Source organism: Chiloscyllium plagiosum, unplaced genomic scaffold (assembly GCF_037043375.1).
Source record: "Chiloscyllium plagiosum isolate Xiang-an unplaced genomic scaffold, Cpla_swu_hap1 HiC_scaffold_33, whole genome shotgun sequence".
Lineage (NCBI taxonomy): Eukaryota > Metazoa > Chordata > Chondrichthyes > Orectolobiformes > Hemiscylliidae > Chiloscyllium > Chiloscyllium plagiosum.
Genome location: NW_028270171.1, coordinates 11,255,487 through 11,280,094, shown reverse-complemented (window position 1 = coordinate 11,280,094; position 24,608 = coordinate 11,255,487). Strand labels below are relative to the sequence as shown.

Below are 24,608 nucleotides of genomic sequence, written 5' to 3'. Positions count from 1 at the left end.
GGTTTCACGAGTGGAAGGCAAGATTGGGTAAGCAGTTCAAAGCCTCTGTCCATAGTGTTCGCTGAAATGATCCTTTTGGCTTATCAGGCCCAACTCTTTAACTGCCTTTCTCCAGGTCCATTCACTTGCAGGAGACAGATCAATTGCTTCACAATTGTAATGCCTGTGACTTATTGGTTAAGTGCCATAGCTCAGAGCAATTGATGAGGGGAAATAAAATGGCTTTCTTCAGACATGGTGTTTCCTTCACTGCCAAGAGCAGGACAGTTCTCTACTTTTCAGAAGACTGATCGGTTCTCACTGAGCATTCATCCACAAGCTGCTCAGCTACCTCGAGCCAGTCACATTGGCAGGCAGAAAGTGTTTGTAGTCGACAGTGGGTCACCATTCCCCAGACCATTACTTGTTTTTGACATTTTTCATACATGTGCTGGCTCCAACTTGACCACCATCTCTCCTCTCCCCACCGTGTCCCCCAAAAAAACTGTTTGAGCAAACCAGTGAAAACAGCATTTATAATGACTGTTGGGTAACTTACTTTTAAAAATTGCAGTAATCCTTTCCATGGGCCTTGCTTTTTAATACCAATCCTTTTTGTATTTCAGTCCTCAATCAAAAATAATGAAAAATTAAAAGATATAGTCTTTATAAAGCTAACTCAGTCTGGGGATCAACAGGTGATGTAAACTCTTCTAAACTGTTTACTGAGCCTCTGCGAAGTGTTAATATGAAATTGCTGTTTTCTTAACAACAGCTAACCTTTTTGCTGTTGTGAAAGAGGTTGTTAATTTAAAGCCAGTTCATATCAACTTAATAAGTAGTTTTGTGATATTCGCTCATAGAACTGGGCACTCAGTGTTATGCATTCCTTTTAGCCATTAGGCATTTGTTAGTATGGACTGGATTGATTGTTCTGCTCATGGTATTAAGCTTCAGCTGTATTTGTTGCTTTGTTTTCTCCCCCTCCTGAAGGTAACAGAAGCAAACGTTCAGATTCAAGAATGCCAGATTAAATAACTATTCTTCAAGTTACTCGTAAAGTTAACTTACGATGCACAAAATAAATTCTTAAGAACATACTCTTTTTATAACTACATTTTAAGAAGTCAAATTATTGTAGCAAAATGGCTGTGTAACTAGTTTTGGCTATAAACTTAAAGTGCTTAGGCAAAAAAATTCTTTAAAATTCCTTTTCAGGTTTGTTATTTCAATAAATCAACCACCTGATGAAGGAACAGCGCTCTGAAAACTAGTGCTTCCTGTCAGACTATAGTCTGGTGTGTGATTTTTAACCTTGTACACCCCAGTCCAACACCAGAACCTCCAAATCATCACTAAATCTGTGAATGTGAAATATATATTATTTTAATCACAGTCCTCAAAGTTGATGTGTCCAGTCATTCTAACACAGTTGCTTGTTTCTCCCAGAGCCAAGATGTGGAGTTATTGAGAACCTTCCTTAGTAATTACACTTATTGTGAAAATTATGGGTGCACTGCTGAAAATGCAAATGTAAAGCATGAACCCTCAACCATCTAGTTGCTATCTCTTCTGAGAACAACTAACTCAGCGTCTGTCTGTCTCTATAAAGTAGTACTGCACCTCTGTATAACACAAGAAATAGGAGCAGAGTGAGACCATTTTGACCCTATCCACCATTCACTTAGTAAAACCTAATCTTTTACTTTAACTTCACTTTTTTGCCTGATTCCCATATCCTTTGATTTCCTGAATGATCAAAAATTTCCTAATTGATGTTTCATCACTTTAAAGATGCTATGTTCTGTTTTCTAACAATCGATAGTTTCATGGTCATTATTAATGAAACTAGCTTTATATTCCAATTTTACTCATTGATGATGGGATTTGAGCATAAGTTCTTACATTGCTAGTCCACTATATCATGTCTCCCTCTGTATAAGATCATGACATCATAAAACTTCAGAAAATTTTAGGTTAGTTCCTTATGCCATTAGAAAGGCTTTCCATATGACATAAGAGCAGAAATAGTCCATTCAACCCATCAAATCTGCTCTGCCATTTACTAAGATCACAGCTGATTTGATTATTCTCAGCTCCACTTCCTTGCCTTTTGTACCCATAACCCTTGATCTCTTTACCCATTAAATATCTGTTTATCTCAGTCTTGAATATACATAATCCACCTTCTACAGTGTTCTGTGGTAAACAATTCCACAGATTAGTTATCCTCTGCAAAAGGAAATTCCTCCTCACCTCTGTCCTGACTGGTTGTCCCCTCACTGAGATTGTGTCCTGTGGGTCCTAGACTTTCCCACAAGGGGAAGCAACCTCTGTCTGCTGTGTCAGTCTCCAAAATACCCTTCTACATTTCAGTCAGGTTACATTTTATTATACTAAACTCCAATGAGTACAGGTACTCTCTAGTCAATCTTCCCTAAGACAATCTTCCCATGTAGTTATCTACGCTTCAACACATGTGCATTGCGAACTTGGTTTAGATCTTATTGTATTTCTGAGCTCACCAAATATTTTACCATTTCAGAGACGTGCTGTCTTTCACTCCAAACACTTCAGCCAAGTTCCTTGTGGAACATTTGTGAGAAACCTGGCAACAATGGGAATAGATGGCAAAATACTGTATTTAATAAATTCTATGCTCAGTATAAGCTCTAAAGTTGAACCTTTTTTCCCTCAAAACAAAAGCTGTGAAACAAGATTGCTTGTGATGCCAGTTGTACTCAACAATGCGTTGGAGTCATTATAAGGAATGGTCAATAAGTTAGCTTTAAACAACAAAATTCAATCTGGGATGCATGCCATTTTTCAACAAAGGTGGTTAGATAACACTGAACAGTGTGAAAACCCAACTAATCTTTCACTCATCTGCTGCAAGTCTTCAGAGACACAGTCCTGGATGAATTGATTCAGGAGGACTCACCTGTTCCAGAATTTTGTCATCACATCTCTGAACAGGTTGCTTTTAAAATTAATCCTGGATGAGTATGGGCTAATGTGGTGGAATGGGAGTTTCCCTGCCTCTGAGCCAAGAGATGTGGGTTCAAGTCACACCTATTCTAGAGGTGTGCAACAACATCTCTGAATAGGTTGACTAGAAAATGTCTTCTGGATGAGTGGAAGGCTCTTGTGGTGTAGTTTTAGTGTCACTACCTCTGAGCAATAATGTTCAGGTTCAATTTCCACCTACCGTAAAGGTATGTCATAATTTATACAAATAGGTTGATTTAAACAACTTCTTGGATGGATGGAGGGGGACTTTTGGGGTGCAATAATGGTGTCCTCCCCTCTGGTACGTGGAAATCTTGGGTTTAAGTCACACTTGTTCCAGGGGTGTACAATAACATCTCTGAACAGGTTGATTAGAAAATATTCCCGCTGAATGAATCAGACTAAACTACTAGGGATTAAATCAGGTGGTGTGCACAGTTTAGTATCAGATCACAAACTTCTGGAAAGTTTCTGCATGAAATTGTTTTCTTAAAACAGTTAATCTTTGTGACCAGGTTGCTGCTTTGAGGCTAGCTCATATCAAATAATAGGTAGTTTTGTAACGTACCCCTGTAGTACTGGGAACTCCCTTTAGCTTTTGGCACTCTGTCATTCTGGATTGTTTCAATTGCATACTTCATCTTGCCTTCTCTCTTTCCCTCCTCTTTTGAAGGCAGTAACAGAAGCTGATCTTCATCCCAAGGTGCCAATATCTATATAAATAGTCATTCAAATCATACATCCTCATCTGTATCATTTCTGTCCATTGTACACAACAGTATTGGTCCCCGGATAGCACGACTGACTTCTGCCCTGTTGTCTAGGACCTTTTATCTTTTAATGTGCGTCTTTCTGCAAGATCCCTGTTTGTTCAGAGGGATTGGAAAAGATCTGCAGACTAATTTGTCAGTTTGCACTCCGTAACTCCTCTCATTCAGTTCAGAAGGTACCAATTCAGTATTTGTATGCAGTGATTGAGAGGGAATGAACTTAGGCGAATAATTAGACTTGAATGTAAGAGGGTTGATCATTAAGTTTGTATATGATACAAAAATTGGTGGATTGCTAATTAGTGAGGAGGATAGCCTTAGACCACAGGAGGATATAAATGGGCTGATCGGTGGCAAATGGAATTCAATCCAGATAAGTGTGAGATAATGTACTTGGGTAGGACAAACAAGACAAAGGAGTACATGATAAATGGTAGGACCCTGGGAAACCTCAAGGATTACCAGTTTGTCAAGATAACTGAAACCAAAAGAACTGTGGATGCTAGAAATCAGAAGCAAAAATAGAAATTGCTGGAAAAGCTCAGCAGGTCTGGCAGCATCTCATAGAGTCAAGAGGTGTCCAGCACGGAAACAGGCCTTTCTGTCCAACTCATCCATGCCGAACAAATATCCCAACCCAATCTGCCAGCACTCAGCTCATCTTCCTCCAAACCCTTCCAGATGCCTTTTAAATGTTGCAATTGTACTCCTCACTTCCTCTGGCAAAACATTCCATATACATACCACACTCTGAGTGAGAAAGTTGCCCCTTAGGTCTCTTTTATATCTTTCCCCCCTCACCCTAAACCTATGCCGTCTAGTTATGCTATGGAGAGAAATCAGAGTAAACTTTTTGGCAGTGACCCTTCCTCAAGTTCTGAGCTTTTCCAGAATTTTCTGTTTTTGTTTCTCAAGGTAGCTGGACAGGTGGATAAAGTGGTTAAGTTAGCTTTATTAGCTGAGGCATAGAGTTTAAAAGCAGGGAGGAGATGCTGGAACTGTGTAAAACATTGGTTATACTAAAGTATTGTGTGCAGTTCTTGAATCCACACTGTCAGAAAGATGTGATTGCACTAGAGAGTATGCAGAAGAGATTTATCAGGATAGTGCCTGGATTGGAGACTTTCAGTATGAAGAGAGATTGGATAGATTGGGGTCCTTTTCTTTGGAGCAGAGGGGTTGCGGGGTGGTGTTGGTGGCATGATTGAGAGGCCAAGACAGGAAGAAACCTTTCCTCTTGATGCAGGGAGCATTGACTGGGCTCATAGTTTTAAGGTAAGCAGCAGAACGTTAAGAGGGGATGTGAGGAAAATGTTTTTCACCTAGTGTGGTGGGAATCTGGAACTCACTGCTAAAAGGGGTGGTAGGGAAAGAAATCTATAACATGTAAGTGTTTAGGTGTATACTTGCAATGCATGTCTGTGGACCAAGTGCTGCAAGATGAGATTAGAATAGTTAGTTAATTGTTTTCATCTGTTGAAGGTCCTTCCTGTGTGCTGTAGACCTCTATGACTAATTGTTTTTCCTTCCAGAGAACGATGGAATTGTACAACATAAAGTGAAGTTATTTGGGCCCATTCTTTGTGCTGGCTTTTTTGCTGGAATTGCCCAAAATCTTATTCAAACTTATTTATAAATTGTGAGCCTCAATGCCTAGGCTAGAATTTCTTGCTCATCCCTAATTGCCCTTGATCCAGGTGGTGGTGAGTTGCCTTTTTGAATTGCTGCAAACCACATGGTGTATGCACACCTACAGTCTAGTTATGAGAGAGTTCCAGGGTTTTGACCCAGTGAGAGTGAAGCAGTTCTAATTTAGGTTGCTGTGTAACTTGAAGGGTGGTGGTCTCATCTGTTTGTTGCCTTTGTTTTCCTGGGTGGTTGAGGTTGTGGGTTTGGAGGTGCTACTGAAGGAGTTTTGGTGAATTGTTGCAGTGCATCTTTGACATATTGCTTCCTCATTAGCTCCGAACCTACCTTTGGTTTAGGGAATCATCTCACTTTTTTTCATTGAATCCAATGGTTTCTACTTTAAAATCTCCTTATAGCAAAACTTTTTATGCACCAAAGAGTATTTGTTTCCTAATACAGATTCTTCCCCTTGTGTTGAAAATCTCCTTTCTGATTAATTCTATCAAAATCTTCCTTAATTTAAACAACTTTTCTTATATATAACTTCTCTTAGCTATCTTTGTGCCATTAGGAATGCTTTTTATCTCTGTCCTTGTTACCATGGTATCTAATCAACAGATACATTCCTGGATTTGTGAGAAATAAATTTGAAAGAGAAAAGTTTTTTCATTTGTTGAGTCTGATCCTTCCAACAAAACAATGTCCAGTTTGTTCCCTCTCTATCTAGTCCCAATTTAGTTTTCAGTAAATTCACTGTGTTGTGTTCCTAACATGAGAAACTTTAGAATATCTTGCTGGCCCGGAAAGGTCATTGGGTGATAATACCCTGATAATCATTGGGAATTGATTTTTCTCAGCTTTGCCCATCTCTTTCTTCCATTGCTGCAGAAAATCTGGTTACTGTCCTGTTTCAGGAAATAACTTGTCTCCATCTATTGTGGAAGTAGAATGCTGATGATATACAAGAAGTGCATCAGTATCTCTAAAGAAAGAGGATCTTAACATTTCAGACGCATGTACCTGATCAAAACTTAATACTTCTTAATAAGAAAAGATTTTAGTAAAGTTGGGAAAACTAGAGAAAAGAGGAAGGAAGGAAATTAACAGATACTTCAATCACAGTGAATGAGAAGAATGACTTGCAAAGTGCCAATTACTGCCCAATTAGTTTCTTTCCAGTCACAAAGTCATGGAAGGAATCTTCAGTAGTGCACACAGTTCTGTTTCTGCCAGAGCTGCAGTCTTTCTTTCATCTGGACAAACAGAAGTACACTTGCTGCTGTATTAAGATGTTCTTGAGTGCTTCACAGGAATGTTATCATACAAAACTTTGAAACCTGACACTTGGGAGATATTGAAGCTGTTGGTCAAAGAGGTAGGTCAGCATCAAGTTGCGTGATTTGAAAGTGAAATTTAGGCTCAAAACAGTGCTGAGTTAGGAGATGCTTATGGCATTGGTATATAAGCTTTAATCAGAAATAGTTGTTTGGTCATGCTGCAGATAGTGCATGTTGCGGCCTTGGACTTGGGTTTTTTTCCTGATTTAGTTATTCTCCTTGCAGACTAAATAAAGGGACCTCTGTGTTCTGAAGTGTTCTAGCAGCAAGTAACTGAGAGACTGTACAGTAATGTGGTCCTAAATCTTTATCTCTATCACTTTAGGACCATCTGTTGATGGTTGAGGCAGTGGGAGCAGCTGGTTTTCTTTTGTCTTAAAGAAAAAATATTTTCAAACTGAATTTTGAGGAGGATAGCACAACTTTGCCGTATTTTCTGCTGCACTGTGGGATGTGGGCATCTACTCGCAACTAGGAGAAAGTGAGGACTGCAGATGCTGGAGATCAGAGTCGAAGCGTGTGGTGCTGGAAAAGCACACCAGGTCAGGCAGAATCTGAGGAGCAGGAGAATTAACGTTTCGAGGATATAAACTCCAGATTCCTGATGAAGAGCTTATGCTGGAAATGTCGATTCTCCTGCTTCTTGGATGCTGCCTGACCGCCTGTGCTTTTTCAGCACTGCACTCTTTGAATCTATTCACAACTGTTCACTTCCCTTTCTTGGTCACAATGCAATACACAGGTGCTGACTGGAAGCCAATAGAAGAAGGTAAATCAGATTGAGCGCTGAAGTAGTGCTGTCTTCTGTACCATTCATTATTTTCTCCTGGAGTTTTAAATGATTAAGGAAGATGGTTAGGAAAAAGAGGAAAAAAAAGTTTTTTAAAAAAACTGATCCCAACCCGGACTGAGTATCGAAGTCTTCTCAGTTTGTTGATTCAGAGACTTCAAATTTAATGGAGTTTAGAATCTTAACCCGTCCACAGCGGGGGGTAGGATAGTTCAGTTGTTTAGCTGGCTAGTTTACAATACAGAAAAATGCTAACAACGCGGGTTCAGTTCCCTTTTATTGATTTTACTTTCTGGTGATTTAAGGCTAACAGATCCAGTAGCTCCCTGCTTTCTCTTTCACTCCCTTCTTAAATAATGCACCATTTAATAGCTTTCTTCATCACTAGGGTCCTGATGGACTTCATCCTAGGGGCTTTGAAAGGCTTGATTCAGGGACAGTCCCATTAATTTGGAAGATAGAAAATGTAACTCTTTTGTTCAAAAAGGAAGGAAGACAGAAAGCAGGAAACTGTATGTCAGTTAGCTTAATATCTGTCATAGGGAAATTTTGGAAGCTTTTATTGCATTCGTTAAATCAGCAAAGTTAGACAAATTCAAAGTAGTTAGGCAGAGTTAACATGATTTTCTGAAAGGGAAATTGTGCTTAATTAATCTGAGTGTCTTTTGTGGGAGTAACATGTTCTACAGATAAAGAGGAATCAATGAATGTGCTGTATAGAGATTTCCAGAAAATATTTGATAAGATGCCACATCAAAGGAAAATAAAACCTCAGTGGAGCAGGTAACGCATTGGCATGGCTAGAGGATTGGCTGGCTAACAGAATGTAGAATATCTTTGTAAATGGGTCTTTTCCAAGTTAGCAAGATTAAGTAAGTAGTGTGTGAAAGAGATTGGTGCTGGTTGTCAGCTGTTTGTAAATGATTTGGATGAAGAGATGGAAGATATGGTTGCCAAATTTGCAAATGACATGAATATAGATGGGGAAGTAAGTTGTGAAAATGACACAAGATTACAAAAAGATAATATATTGATCGGGGAAAGATTTGGCAAATAAAGCATAATATAGGAATGTATAAAATTCCTGATTTTGGCAGGAAAGTAATTAAAGGAAGCATGTTATCTAACAGAGAAAGATTGTGGAGCTTCAAGATGCAGAGGGATCTGGGTGTCTTTGTGCATGAATTGCAAAAGATTGGTATGCAGGTACAACAGGAAACTAGGAAAGCTGATAGATGCTGTTGTTTACCGCAAGGGGAATTGAATTCATAAGTCACCAGGTTTTGCATCAATTAGGGTGTTTGTGAGACAGGATGTAGAGTACTGTATGCAGTATTGGTCATCTTATTTAATAATAATTTAATAAACTGCAATGGAGGCAGTTCAGAGAAGCCTTGAGAAATTGAGCCTCAGTGCATATTGGGAATCCTGTAGTCTCTGGAACTCAGCATTTAAGTTCAATAGGTCTAGAACCTGATTCTGTCCTTTTTTTAAAAAATCCACCCTGCATCCAGTTGACATGGGTTGCTTTTAACATAGCCAACCCATTTTCACCACTCCAATGCCTGTTATCATATTACATGGTCTACTTTAAGCACAGACTACCCATTTTCTGCTACCCTGAGCTCTCACTATCATGTCAGCTTCTCTTCTGTCATCTGCCATCCTTAATCTCTTCATTTGCGCGTATCCTTTCATCTTTCTTTTTTTAAACTGGGTCCCATCTCTTCTTTTCCCCAGCCCCCATAAATGCCAGTTTTTCTTAGCTGTTTCAGTTCTGATGAAGAGCCAGACTTGAAACATTAACTCTGCTTTGCTCACGCACATGCTGCTGCACCTGGTTTTCACCAGCAATTTCTGTAGATCTCCAACTTCTGCAATCTGTGGTTTATTTTACTAGATCAATACCTGGAATGGACAGATTGTCTGATGAGGAAAGGTTGGGCAACTTAGGCTTGTTATCTGCTGGAGTTTAGAAGAGTAAGAAGTGACCTGATTGAAAGATTTAAAATCCTGAGTCGTGTTATGGACCAGGCCAGACACCCTCAAAAATATTTTAAGGTAGCCTAGACCCTAACTTTATCTGATTTTAAAGGCAGGTGTGATGTAACTGGTCAAATCATCTGGCTTTGTGTGGTCATTTAAATGCAACAGTTGAAACATGAATAAAAGAAAAATGAATTTTAATAACAACTGTTGGAAAACTTAACTGACCCAATACAGTAGCTATTACTAATTAACTGTTCCAATACAATAACAGCCCATAATTATACCCCTTGGCAAAAAGGTAAATTCAAACACATCCTTACAGGCAGAAGGGAAAAACATCCATAGAGATTTCAGAAGATAGTCAGAGGAATTCTTTATTGAAGCTTGCAACTCTCCTGCAATCTCGCATCTTGTGACTGCTACAGCTAAACCAAATAAGAAAAAACTTGACCTGGAAGAACTGGCCACTCCCCTTCCATTCTTAAACTAAACTGTTTGACATCTCTGCCTTTATGACCTCTCTTCAAAAAAAAAAGGACAAGATAACCTTTTTAAAATGACAGTATTGTCACAGTATCCTTGGTAAAATACATGCCGAGCAGGTGTTTCCTCTTGTGGGAGAACTGAGAACCAGAGTCTGTGTTTAAAAATCTTGGGTCACCCATTTTTCTCAGCGGGTCATGATTCTTTGGAACTCTTTCAGAAAAGATGGAAGCAGAGTCCTCGAATATTCCTAAGGCAGAGATACATAAAATTTTGTTAGGCAAAGATTGAAAAATTATCAAGCATGGATAGGAATATGGTTTGAGATTACAATCAAATCGCCTTGATCTTGTTGGCAGTGCAGGTTTGAGGGGCTAAATGGCTTGCTTCTGATTCAATAGTTCGTATATATTTCTGTAATCAGGTAATGAGTTACAATGCGAGTTATACCTTTCTTCCCAATTTTATATTTATGAATTTCAAATAGCATTTCTCTAATTTCTAAGCCAAAATCATTTATGCTAAATGAAAAACAACAGTATTTCCAACACCAACCAGTGTGGGACACCACTTCTCATTTTCTGTCTGTTTGAGAAATTTTCCATAATACCTACCTTCAGTTTCAGTTTTGTGGTCACCTTTAGATCACTTGTGTTACTTGGTCTCTGACTCCATATATTTTGGTCATACGTTTTTTGCACAAGACAGCTAATCAAAACATTTCTGAGAGTTCACGTATGCTGCATACTTGGCATTGCTCTTTGCTCTTGTCCTTTTCAAAATGCGTAAGTTAAAAACATATCAGAAATGAAATCATTATAAATCAGCTTTGATTAGGTGCAAGTTTGGGGAGGATGATAGTGCAGCAGCAGAGAAAGTTTTATTTTCCATCTTAACGTTCAAGTTATGAGTGCTTACTATTGATACTTGATATCCAAGATGGAGTGTATAATATTCCCCAGCACATCTTATATCTTAATGATTTAAAAAACAAACTCTAATTTTAAATCTGGTTATCCTTTGTCAACTGTTCATTTCTCGGAGTAATTCACGCTCTTATCATGCAAAGGAATTTAAAGCTGAATGCTAACATTTTTTTCCAGAGCGTTACTGGATTTGGTCGACAAATGATTGAGAAAACTAAGCAGCTTGTTGAATCAAAGTACACCATTGCAAATGGCTACAAAGCAGATGCTAAGGTAAGAATTGGTCCATTTTCTACCTAAAGGACCGCAATGCTAACATGTGCATCAGGAACATTGTAGTTGGGACATGATATTCTCTTGGAAAAGACTACCTTTAACCATCTAGTCAATTCAGGTATTTGCATATTTTAAATTCACCACAGCCTCAGCTTCCTCCCTCACCTTCCACTGTTAAAGTGGAGTAAACATATTAGTTACCACACATTCATCCTTTGCATTACTTTCTTGTTGCAACAGAGCCTGGAAGAATGCATTGTCACTGTAATGCCACAATGCTAGTTGCAACATTACAAAAAAACTCTCTCTAGTTAGATGATCAATTAGATAACTTACCCATATCAGATTTTAAAAAAAACTACCCATCAGAATTAGCTCAATTATCATCACAACCTAAATAAGGGTGCAATAATTGGTTAAATTACTCACCTACTAGTTAACCTAATATTTAAAATATAAATGCTTATTGCCCTAAATGAAACAGGCATGCAAACAAACACCCTTCAGGGAAGGAGGGAAGAATTAGATTTCCTCACAAAGATTGGTTTTTGAAGGCAAAAAGGTAAAGTAGGGATGTCTGGTTTGTGTTGTCAAGTCACTAATCATGTGTGTTCGACACTAAAGTCTTGCAGACACAGCTTGCTCAGGAAATACAATGGCGAGATATTCTTTTAATCCTAATTTGAATATAACACAAAGCATTTTGATGATACGGAGTAAAAACATTATTTGGTACAGAACCAAATCAAAAAGACTAGAAGGCCCTTTGTTAAATTGTTGTTTCTGTTGACTAAGACAACTTTTTCTACTCACTCATACTCCCTGCTCCTTTACTGAGCTGATCAGGAGGGCATTCTTTTCAGAAATGGAGGAGATTAACTGCATGTCTTACTGCAAGCAAGCTTACACCCAATTCAATTGGTTCTTAGCTGGCTTTCCTCCAACTTAGCTAGATAAAACAAGAGCTTTCCAAGGCAATTCATGATCAAAAACATCCCCAATAGGATCTACAACAAGGAGAAAGTGAGGACTACGGATGCTGGAGAGTCGAAAGATCTGGTGCTGGAAAGGAACAGCAAATCATGCAACATCTGAGGAGTAGGAAAGTTGATGTTTCGGGCATAAGCCTTATAACAAAGCAAGCATTTATGACCAGCCATGTGGTTTCTTGGATACTTTATTTTTAAAAAATTGCGAATGTCTGCAATGAAGTTTTAATGACCTCCTTTAAAGGAACCACTCCAGATATTTCCACGAGACTTGAAATAAATTATTTTTTCAACAGTCCTTCAAAACTTAAGTCCTCAAAGCAATATTAAATATAGGGTGTCCTTGAACATTAGCAATCTTCTGCTGGATGTATTCTAACTTACTGTTAAATTCTCAAATTGTAGGACTTGAGGCCTATCCAGGCAATCAGTTTGAAAAGTTGGAGGTTACAGAGTTTACTCGTGTGAATTATGTTATGCAGCTTTCAACAATCTTATCTGCTACCAGTTCTTATTCAGGTAACTAGGTTGTTACCTCCAATAATAGAATGAGAATTGCACAGTAAGAAGGAAGAAGTATGAAAGCAGTTCGTGCAACAACAGCAAAGGAGAGGAGGGGGAAAAAGTGGGGAGGAAAACAATTACTGTAAAGGGCAGGAAGAATAAGAAAGTGGGGATTGACAAATCAGTAGTATAACACAGGACCTTCTTTGGCTTGGTGCTGCAGCATTTTATATATCTACTGTATCATCAGAGGGATTTTTTTCTGTTTTATTCTAGTTCCTAATTTATTTTTAATTAGGTAATTTACGGTGATACGGATTCTGTCATGTGTAAACTGGGAGCCGAGACTGTGGAAGAAAGCATGGCTTTGGGTCGGGAGGCAGCCGAATGGGTTTCAAGTCACTTCACTCCTCCCATTAAACTGGAGTTTGAAAAGGTAAATGGAAAATCTAGTATGAAGTTTTGTTGAACTTGATTTGGTAAAATGGAAGAGAGGAGTCTAAGAATATAATGGATTTGGGTCCATCCCAGTTTAAATGCAGATTCTTAGAGATTTGTCCTTTGGGTGTGCAGACTCGATTTCCTCTATTTCGCAGTTTATGACCAAATTTGGATCCATTTTTAAAAAGAGGTTTAGATTGATTTCACTCAATGCCAAATCAAATATAAAACTTAATTCAGTATTATAGATATGGTCCTTGAGCTGTTTTGCACTTACAGCTTAAAATAGGGTAGACATTTATGCTTGTTTGACATTCATAAAGTTCTTTCATAAAACTATTGAGATTCTTTTAAATTTGAAGTAATTTCATTTATTGATACATTTTAAAAAATGTCAAACATGAAAATAATAATACTAGTTCAAAAATCTAATTTTTCTTTCCCTCTGCCGAAGTCATACCTTTTTCTTCTTTGAAGTGTAGCTCATGCTTTAGTGGCCACAATTTGAGGAGAAAGTTTTTGTTAGTTAAGAATCTCTTATGACATCAGCATATGTATGTGCCAGTTTCTGTCAGCCGTGGCATGATTGTTAACATAGTTCTTTTGAGTCAAAAGCATTTGAGTTTAAATTCCACTCTCGGTGCCTAAAGTTATCACCTGGTATGATACTGAGAGAGTGATGCACCAATGATGTCTCGACCAAAGTGCAGAACCTTTAAACAGATAGCTGACTGGGCCCTTGGTGGGGATGTAGGAGGGAGTATCCCGTATGGAAAGGAGAAATGGAGCAGGCATGATCTCATTGAAACAGAATGTTTTCAGGGCTCAAAACGATAGATGCAAGAAGTTTATCTTCTGATGGGGGTGGCAGGACGAGAGAGAGAGCAGTGTTTCTCAGTCTATAACCAGTAGGCACAATATCAGAATAAAGGGCAGGCCATTTCGGATTTAGATGAGAGGAATTTTTTTCAATTAACGTAGTGAATCTTTGGAATTGTCTGCACATGGAGCTTTGGTTTGGAGGGGGGGGGGGGTGCGGAATTCAGTGTTGAATATTTTTAAGATCAGTAGACTCCTCTACATTAAAAACATGAAGGGAAACTGATACTGCAAAAGAATAGTGTTGAAGTAGAATATCTGCCATGAACCCATTAAATGATAGAGTAGACTTGAAAGGGCTAAATGGTCTTTTGCTCCTTTTGCTTATGCCAAGGACCATTTAGCCCATTTTGAAGAAAAAAAATTAGAGTTCTATCTGATCTCCTAGCCACTATTTATCCCTTATTGACATAAAGCATTCTTACTGATGTGTGCAACACTTTACTGCATTCAAATTGGCTGTCATATATGATTGCGCTTCACAATGTTTAACTGACTTTGTGATGTCCTGAGTTCACGATAGACACTATCTAAATGCATGAGTTTTCTTAAAATTTAGTTGTTCAAATAGATCATGCCATGAAATCTTAAGGGCTAAATACAAGACTTGAATTCAAGTTTCCATGAACATACTGATGTCTGTTATCAATGCTGTGAAGAGCCCATTCCAAAACATGATCTAAAATGTCAAACAGAACAGGCAAGTAAATAAGGAATACAGGTATACAAGTATACATGTCTTGACCTTCCAAAAGCTGAATTGCACTGTCTCTGCAGTTAGGTCAGGTGCATTATTGAAACAATGCAATACATTTATATGGAGTTTTATTTTTAATATAAATGCTCCAGTGCACTTCATTAGGAAGAAAGAGAGTGGGAAGAACTCAATTGAAGAGATGGGTTTTAAGACCCTGAAGTATGAAAGAGATGAAGAGGTAAAAGGAAATCAGAGAGAGGCCCAAGCAGCTGACAATTCAGCAAGGTTGCATAGAAGATTACCGAATTGAAAGTACAGTGTCTGGAGGGAAGTGGTTGAAGGTGAATGCGTGAATTTATGAGACCATACAAGGATTTACAGAGAAGGATTTTAAAACTGGAGAACAGGAGTGCAGATAAGGTATTGTTTGGAGTAAGATGCGTGCTTCAGAATTTTGGATACGTGTGAGGAGTGTTGTATAGAAGACCAACAAGGAAAAGGTTGGAGTAGTCAGATCTAGATGTAAAAAGGCATTAAAGATTTGGTTGGGCAGAAGTGTTGCGCATCCACTTTGGGCCCTCTGTAAAACTTGAGAACGTCCAAAACTCTGTTATCTGTGCCCTAACTTGTACTGAATCAACTTGTTGACCTACATTGGCTTCTACTTAAGCACTTAGTAAGTTTGCAGATGACACCAAAATTGGAGGTGTAGTGGACAGCGAAGAGAGTTACCTCGGATTACAACAGGATCTAGACCAGATGGGCCAATGGGCTGAGAAGTGGCAGATGGAATTTAATTCACATAAATGTGCGGTGCTGCATTTTAGGAAAGCAAATCATAGCAGGACTTATACACTTAATGGTAAGGTCTTGGGGAGTGTTGCTGAACAAAGAAACCTTGGAATGCAGGTTCATAGCTCCTTGAAAGTGGAGTCGCAGGTAGATAGGATAGTGAAGAAGGCGTTTGGTATACTTTCCTTTGTTGGTCAGAGTATTGAGTACAGGAGTTGGGAGATCATGTTGCGGCTGTACAAGACATTGGTTAGGCCACTGTTGGAATATTGTGTGCAATTCTGGTCTTCCTATCGGAAAGATGTTGTGAAACTTGAAAGAGTTCAGAAAAGATTTACAAGGATGTTGCCAGGGTTGGAGGATCTGAGCTACGAGAAGCTGAACAGGCTGGGGCTGTTTTCCCTGGAGCATCGGAGGCTGAGAGGTGACCTTATAGAGGTTTACAAAATTGAGGGGCATGGATAGGATAAATAGACAAAGTCTTTTCCCTGGGGTCGGGGAGTCCAGAACTAGATGGCATAGGTTTAGGGTGAGAAGGGAAAGATATAAAAGAGACCTAAGGGGCAACTTTTTCATGCAGAGGGTGGTACGTGTAAGGATTGAGCTGCCGGAGGATGTGGTGGAGGCTGGTACAATTGCAACATTTAAGAGGCATTTGGATGGATATATATGAATAGGAAGGGTTTGGAGGGATATGGGCCGGGCGCTGGCAGGTGGGACTAGATTGGGTTGGGATATCTGGTCTGCATGGATGGGTTGGACCGAAGGGTCTATATCCATGTTGTACATCTCTATGACTCTATCTCTGTTTTAAAACACTCATCCTTTGCATCTCTCTACTTTCCTAACTTCTCCAGCCCTACAATCTTCAGATATTTCCATATTTCTAACTCTCGCCTGTTGAGCACCCCTTATTTTTAATCATACAATCTTTGCTAAGTTCTAGAAATTGTTTCCTAAACCTGTCCATCTCTCTACCTTTCATTCTGGTTTTAAGATTGCCATTAAAACCCTATTGCTGACCAAACTTTTGATCATCTACACTCCTTGGAAAGCTCCTTATATGACTTGGTGTCAAATTGTGTCCATTAATACTCCTGTAAAACACCGTGGAGTATTTCAAGATGCTGCATAAATATATGTTGTTGCTCGTTTTTATGAGGTCTGAGCTTGTTCGTGACATAAGACCCTAGTTCAAATGTCTGATTCAGGCTGAAGTAATGTCTGGGAAAGGGAAAGGAGGAATTGGTGTCAGTGAATGTCGTGTTTGTAGTGTGTCAAAGATGATAAGATTGATCCTTCCATAGGAGAAATTAGTATGGCTAACCCTTTCCCTTTTGGCAGATGGTGACAGATCATATTTCTACAAATCTATATTTTAGGTGTATTTCCCATATCTGCTGATCAACAAGAAGCGCTACGCTGGATTGTATTTTTCCTCCAACCCAAATACCCATGATAAGATGGATTGCAAGGGTATAGAGACGGTGAGAAGGGATAATTGCCCACTGGTAGCCAACCTGATCAATACTTGTCTTCAGAAGATTTTAATTGACAGGTAGTTATGAAACTGTCTTATTTTCTATTTTAATCAATCTCAGTTTGGAAGATTTACTTCTCCGCTGATTTTGGTTATGCTGGTTGTATACACTAATGAAATATGAGACCTGAAGAAAGGATCAATTGAAGATTGATAAGATAGTCATTAGACACATTATCCTTTTATCTACAAATATGAAGATTGAATCCACTGCAGAAGGCTGGATGGGGATGCAGTAATCCTATATTAAATTTTATATAATTAGAAATTGAGAGAGCTTCCAAACAACGCAGTTTTAAAAAATATTTTCCTAAGAAATTAGAACTGGTTCTCGTTCATTCCTTAAATCTGTGCTTCATTCAGCCAAATGCTGACACTTTGGTTAAATTTTGAAGTTGGTGTTTGATCAGAATGTTGCATTAGCTTGATTAGATTAGATTAGATTCCCTGCAGTGTGGAAACAGGCCCATCAGCCCAACAAGTCCACACCGACCCTCCGAAGAGTAACCCACCAGACCCATTTCCCTCCGACTAAAGCACCTAACACTATGGGCAATTTAGTATGTGTAGTTCACCTGACCTGCACATCTTTGGACTGAGGGAGGAAACCGGAGCACCAAAGGAAACCCATGCAGACATGGGGAGAATGTGCAAACTCCACACAGTCACCCGAGGCTGGGATAGAACCTGGGACCCTGGTGCTGTGAGGCAGCAGTGCTAACCACTGAGCCACCGTGTCGTCCATGGATAAGATAAAACAGGTTTTCTTAGTTTGTGTATGCTAAGTCTTCAGTGGCCTTTTAAAAATCTCTTGGCAGTTAGGGTATAAAACAATCTGATTAGACCTGAAAACCCAAATTAATCTGAACCATAATTAGCTCTATGATTGATATTCAGAATGTTAAGCGGTAAGCGATGCCTGCAATTAATGACCCAAAGCTTTGAACAAGCTTGCTATTTCAGAAAGATTTGGAAGGTTTTGCAATGCTTAAGGTATCTCTATCACTGCAGAGTTTGGTCGGATTTTGTCCTTCTACTCTTGTCCTGCCCCCAACCAAGAGATAGACACTACCAGAGATGTTTGTGACTCAGAGTGCCACCATATTGCCTGAAAGAGATGCCTGAATGGGGATTAACAAGCAAAACATGGAACAGACTCCAAAGGCCAAACGGCATATTCCTGAGCTTTAATTTATATGTTTCTAATTCATCAATTTGTTAAAAGGGGCAAAATACATTGCAGGGTTTCATTGGCTATGCTTTTACTCTGTAAAAGGGATCCATCAGGAGCAGTTGAGCATGCAAAAGAGGTTATCTCCGATTTGCTGTGTAATAGGATCGACACCTCACAACTTGTGATTACAAAGGAGCTCACAAGGACGGCTGATGAGTATGCAGGGAAACAGGCCCATGTGGAGCTAGCAGAAAGGTAAGTTGATCTCTGTCTTCTCTTAAGATTTCTCTTCCTCTTGCCCCCCTCCGCCTTCCACACCCACTCTTTCATTACCAGTTCTCTTCCAAATTTAAAGATTTGCTAGAATCTGGTTTCACAAGTGTTGGCAATCCTCTGGTACCTCACTAAAGTAGCCTTTATTAATGTATGAAGCTACATGGAAATTGCCAGCAGGCCTGTGCAGGCAGCCAAATCCAGTTCAGTTCAATAATAGCATCCATCTGCATATCTTTCTCACCAGGAAGTGTTAAGGCGTAAGAATAATGCTCTTATTTTCTCCCGAGCCACAGTGAAATCGTCCTGCATGAGAACAGCAAATTCGGTGCTGCTCATCTGCTCAAAACTTGATGCCTGGTATGATTGTCAGTTGTGACTCAGTGAATGGCGCTCTTGCTTCTGAGTCAGACAGTTGTGACTTCAAGTCCCACCCAAGGGACTTGAGCCGAGCCCATCATCTAAGCTAATATTTCATTGTGTTATGGGGGCATGCTGCATTGTTGGAGGTGCTGCCATCTGGATAAGAAGTCGAACTGAATCTTCATCGACTGTCTCCTGTGCACTCAATAGATCCCATGGTACTCTGAAGGGGAGCAAGGGAGTTTATCCGTTAAACTGACGTCACAGATTATTTGGCCACTGTCATGACTGATTTTGGAACCTAGTTCCATACAAACTAGTTTCCATCTTCTTCTCTCAACAGTGACTTACTACTCTTGGGGAAAAAAAAATACTACAATGAATTCTGGAACATTCTTAGGTTATTTGTGCAAAAGTTCTTTCCTTTTCGTTTCTGAAGTAACTTCAGAGCTTGAATTGATCCTTAAGTGATTCAAGCAAGTGTTGATTTCCTGAGTACATTTTCTTACCTGAAGAAATGCTTTGAAGATTTCTGAAGTGACTGTGAAAATAACTGCTGAAATCTAGTTGTCTGAAGAGTGGTCCTGTATGTATATGTGAGGAATTGAGTGTGTTGGAGAGTGGAATGCCTTTGGATGCTTTGGAATGAATTTCTATTGGGCTTTGAACCTCCTACCAAGTTATCAAAATTATATTTTCATTTTGAAAAGTTCAGGCAGATTTTGTTAATACTGCAGTACAGAGTGGGAATACTCATTTGGAAATGTGTTATGTTTTGTTTCCAATGAGGAGTCGGAATCGTTGACCTGTGTCTTGCAGGAAATGTGAAAATAGCAACTTGAGGCTGGGCCACACTGCAGCTGCAAGACCAGAAGTCGTTGCGCAAAATACAAAAAAAAAGTTGCTTTGAGATAAAATTGCTCAGATTTCCTGTGACTGAAGCGACCTTTAATATTTTTTTAATATCAAGCCACGCTTGACGATGGTGAGAGGGAGGGAAAAATTGAAATATCCATGCCTATATTTGTAGAGAAAATATATTCAAATAGAAAGGCTTGTATGATTCCTTAACGCATCTCTCCAATCTACTTCCAAGTATATTAGACACAATATAATGCTTTAAATCTCAGTAACTGTTGCATTGACAAACATGATGACCAGTTACATATAGTAAGTCACCACATACAGTAATGGCCAGTGTTTCATGGCCACTGTGTGCACTATCTTTAAGGTTGCATTGGAGCAAGGCTTCTTCACTAGCTCTTCCAAAACCAGCAGTTTCTGCTTTTGGGAAATATAAAGACAACATGTGCACTGGTGAACCATCCGCTGTAAATTTTTCAAGTTTCAAATGTATTCCAATCTGGACATGCATTGCCATTCTTTGAATGTTGCTGGGTCAAAATTCTGAAACTCCCCCCCCAAATCTCTCAGTTCCTGGTTGGGTGGAGAGTGCATAAACTGTGACACTTAAGGTTTAACAGTTGTGTGGGATGAGTTGGATGGACTGGAATGTCTTTCCTATCTGTCTTTGTTCATAAATTTGGGAAGTTAATACAGAGAATGGCAAAATTAACAGCTGGCACAGTGGTCTAAATGATCTATTTTGTTCCCTGTATTTCTTTAGTTTTGTTTTAGAAAAGGTTTGATACCATTGGTAAAGGTTTCCCCAATCAAAGAACAGAATGCATATCAGCATTCTATGTAGATCTGTTGAAGCAATGCACTCATCCTCACTCGCAGAGGCGGTGGGGGGGGTTGCATGGATGCAGTTCAGTGATTATGTTGATATAAAATTTAAAAAAAAAGGTGCAGAGGTCACGCATCGTTAATAGCCTTGCCCAATCTCAACGCCCTTGCTCTTTTCTGCTCATGCCTGATGCAGGTGTTCGGGCAATAATGTCTTATTTTAGAATTATTCAGACCCACGCAAAGGATTATGGGACTTTCCTTTACACAGTTGTGGCTTCTTTGTGGGTAGTGGGTGATCGTTGTAATCAAGACTAATCTATTTTTAGTGTCATTGACACTGTTCAATTTTTTCTCTCTTTTGTTCTCACATAATCGCAAGGTTTATTTTAAGGTTCAATTTGAATGAGATTCCCTTCAGTCTATGACTTGCAAAGTAGATTTAGGGCGCTTCCTCACACTTTGTATTTGAATGAGCCACCAACCTAGGGGAACATTTCTAAAACTTCAAAGCTGTTGTTGCTTTAGAGTGCCCATTGCATTCCTTTGTGTCTAACCAAATCTCTTGAATTTCTGACTTTTGCTAGAATGTGCTTCAAAAAGATCTTGTTGCAAGTCACCTCAGGTGTAAGCTTTTCCTCATTTACTATTCCAAATACATTTTCTGTCATTAAGAATTGAACTAAGTTTTCTTTTTGTTTCCTCTGCATTCTCACTCCCAATTCCATTTCCCTCATCATGGTGTCTTAGTAACCGCTCTAGATGAAACCGTGTAGCTTGGTACAGACCTGGAATTGAATCTTATACTCTCTGTTAGGTTTAACTTCGAGTTTAATTTTATTAATGCAAGCCAAGACTATGTTCTGAAGAAGAGTCGCTGAAACATTAGCTCTGCGTTTTCTCCACTGATGCAGTCAGATCTGCTGAGTTTTCCCAGCAATTTCTGGTTTTATTCTGATTTCCAGTATCTGCAGTTTTTTTTTGTTATTTTTGTTTACTGCAACTAGAATACTGCTCCTGACTACAGTGCTACTCTTCCTGTTGGAAAGATGGTTGGATTGATGCATTATGCCTCCCAGGTTTGATGAGCCTGATTGCTGCTCTCGTTCATACTGCTATGGGATTGGGGGGGGAGGCGAAGAAGAGAAGATATTACATTAACTGCTGTGTAGCTTCCTGCTTTCTGTTTTCCTCCTTTTTGAATAAAGAGTTCCATTTGCTATCTTCTAATCTGATGGTTTGACCCCAAATCAAGGGAGTTTTGGAAATTAAAGCTAATGCATCAATTCTTTGAGGTGGTAACAAGCACATTAGACCACGGAGAGCCAGTGGACGTGTTCTATTTAGTTTAGCATAAGGTCTTTGACAAGGTGCCACACACGTAGCTGCTAAATAAGATAAGAGCCCATGGTGGTTCGGGCTACAATAGTGGCATGGATAGAAATTGGATGACTGGCAGAAGGTAGAGAATAGAAATCAGGATGGCAACTAGTCAAGTCTGCAGGGGAGCAGTGTTGGGATGATGACTATTTGCGTTATACATTAACGGTCTGGACGAAGAAACTAAGGGCATTTTTGCTAAGTTTGCAAATGACACAAAGATAGGTGGAGAGGCAGGTAGTATTGAGGAGCAAGGAGGTGCAGAAGGACTTGGACAGGCTAAGCAAAAAGGCAAAGAAGTGGCAGATGGAACACATTGTGGGAAAGTGTAGGGTTATGCATTTTGGTAGGAAGAATAGAGGTGTGTGGACTTTTCTAAATGGGGAAAGGGGAAGTTGGACGTCCTATTTCAGGATTCTCTTAAGATGAATATACAGCTTCATTGGCATGTAGGGAGGCAAATGTAATGGTGGCATTCATTTCAAGAGGGCTAGAATACAAGAGCAGAGATGCACTACTGAAGCTATATAAGGCTCTGGTCAGACCACGTTTGAAATATTGAGAACAGTTTTGGGCTCAGTATCTGGAAGGATGTGTTGGAGGGAGCCTAGAGGAGATTTACAAGAATGATCCTGGAGTTGAAGGGCTTGTCACACAGTTGAGGACTCTATGGTTTGTACTCAATGGAGATTAGGAGGAGGATGGTGGGGATCTCATTGAAATTTACAGAACACTGAGAGATCCGGATCGAATGCATGTGGAGAAGATATTTTGACCAGTAGAAGAAAATAGGACCTGAGGGCACAGTTCATAGTGAAAGGGACAACTGTTTAGAACTGAAATGAGTTTCTCCCAGCAGAGGATGGTGAATCTGGAACTTGCTGCTGCAGTGTTGGTCAAGTCAGTGAGCGTATTTAAGACCGTGATAGGTTTTTGATTAGTAGGGAGATTAAGAGTTACGGGTTGAAGGCAAGAGAATGGGGTTAGAAAAGTATCAGCCATGATAGAGTGGTGGAGCAAACTTGATGGGCCGAATGGCCTAATTCTGCTCCTATATCTTATGGTCCGTTATCTCACTAACCACTATTTTACGTCCCTCAGATGAAGTCCTTCTGGATCTGGAGACATGTTAGTCTGTAGCTTCAGTAATTTGTTCAGTAGAGTTTCCTTGTGATTGTGATTTTTTTCAGCGTTTCTCCTTCCCTTCCATTTCCTGATTTATCCCTGTTTCTGGTATACTACTTATATCCTCAGTATAAGCGTTTTCAGGGACTTCCTTACAAATAATTGTATCTGGCAACCAAGTTCTGTTCCACAGTCCCTAGGATCCAGTTACGGATCATTGTACAAAATGCAGTCTTGTCTTCACCTAATACTGAGACCTCCACTTTTAAATCAGTGAGGATGAAGAGCTATTTAGTAACAAAAGAAAATATCTGTAGTTTTCATTTAATTCAAATAACATAATATTGAAATACTCATTATCTTGACCATTGAAATGCAGTTGTGCCATTAAATATAGAATATATATCTTCACACCATTTTCTGCAACTCTAGACTGTGTGAGGAGCTCACGTTCAACCAATTAATCTGCAATTACTTCATAAATTGTCAAACTGGAGTCTCTCACGTATGCAGACGTAATCTTATTTTCATCAGCTTGGCAATCATACTTTGTAAAGGCATTGTTGTGCTTGGCATTATTCTTGGAATGAAAATGTTTTCACTTGTAATAATGTTGATTGAAGCATTTTTTTCTGGTCACTATGTTTGTTCCACCATAATGGAGTGTTATCGAGCCTAGTAATTACCAAGTCCCCAGAGTTCAATTGGTGAATCACAATTTTTTTTTTTATTTGTGGGATTTGGGTGTCACTGGCTGGCCAGCATTGATAGCCCATCCCTGTTTACCCTTGAGAAGGTGGTGAGCTGCCTTCTTGAATCTGATTTAATGAATTGATTAAATCAATTCAGTTAATTCAATTGATTTAATATTTGAAATAATTGACTGGAATTAACAAATACTCGACTGGAAAATTTTTTGCAACTATGTGTTTGATCCATTCTTATCTATGCCATACAGGATGCGAAAGCGAGATGCAGGCAGCGCACCGAATCTTGGAGACCGGGTACCCTATGTCATCATCCGTGCTGCAAAAGGTGTAGCAGCCTACATGAAGTCTGAGGTAGAAATGTTTAATTTTATTTCAAAATTTGCTTGCCGCTGACTAAGTCTTATCTGTTACCAATTTGTAGATTTTCCTCTGAGCTTAAATGCTTTCACCTTGATTGATTACGTCTCTTTGGTAATGGAGACCTATGATAGTTTTGGGTATGGAATTCCAGGATTATGGCGATTAACAATAAGAATGGAAGGTATTTTTTATTTCCTGAGGTCCCAAAGTACTTCCAGCCAATCATTTACATTCAAACCTAAATCACCATTGTAATGCAGGAAATAGTTTGCCGCATACACTGGGCAAGATCCAATTAAAAAGTAATAGGGTGATGACCAGATAATCTGTTTTACTGGTGTTGGCAGTAGAGGAATGTTAATTATTGTTCAGTTCAATTTTAGAGAGATCTTTAAGGTGATAGTGTTCCCACAATGCTGCTACTTTATCTTGATTGTAGAGATTGCAGGTAAGTTGGTGCTAATATATTCACCTATATGAGTTGGTGGTGTGCATTTCACTGGT

General features: G+C 39.2%; 1 protein-coding gene across 1 annotated transcript in view; it reads left to right on the top strand.

Moving 5' to 3' along the window:
• pold1 (polymerase (DNA directed), delta 1, catalytic subunit) overlaps positions 1–24,608 on the top strand; it is a 109,888-nt gene that overhangs the window by 61,860 nt on the left and 23,420 nt on the right. Inside the window, exons 18-22 of the mRNA XM_043679658.2 lie at positions 11,090–11,185; positions 12,980–13,117; positions 16,873–17,048; positions 18,307–18,459; positions 23,993–24,095. Coding sequence (XP_043535593.1) covers positions 11,090–11,185; positions 12,980–13,117; positions 16,873–17,048; positions 18,307–18,459; positions 23,993–24,095 — 666 coding nt within the window. The remainder of the gene's footprint in view (positions 1–11,089; positions 11,186–12,979; positions 13,118–16,872; positions 17,049–18,306; positions 18,460–23,992; positions 24,096–24,608) is intronic.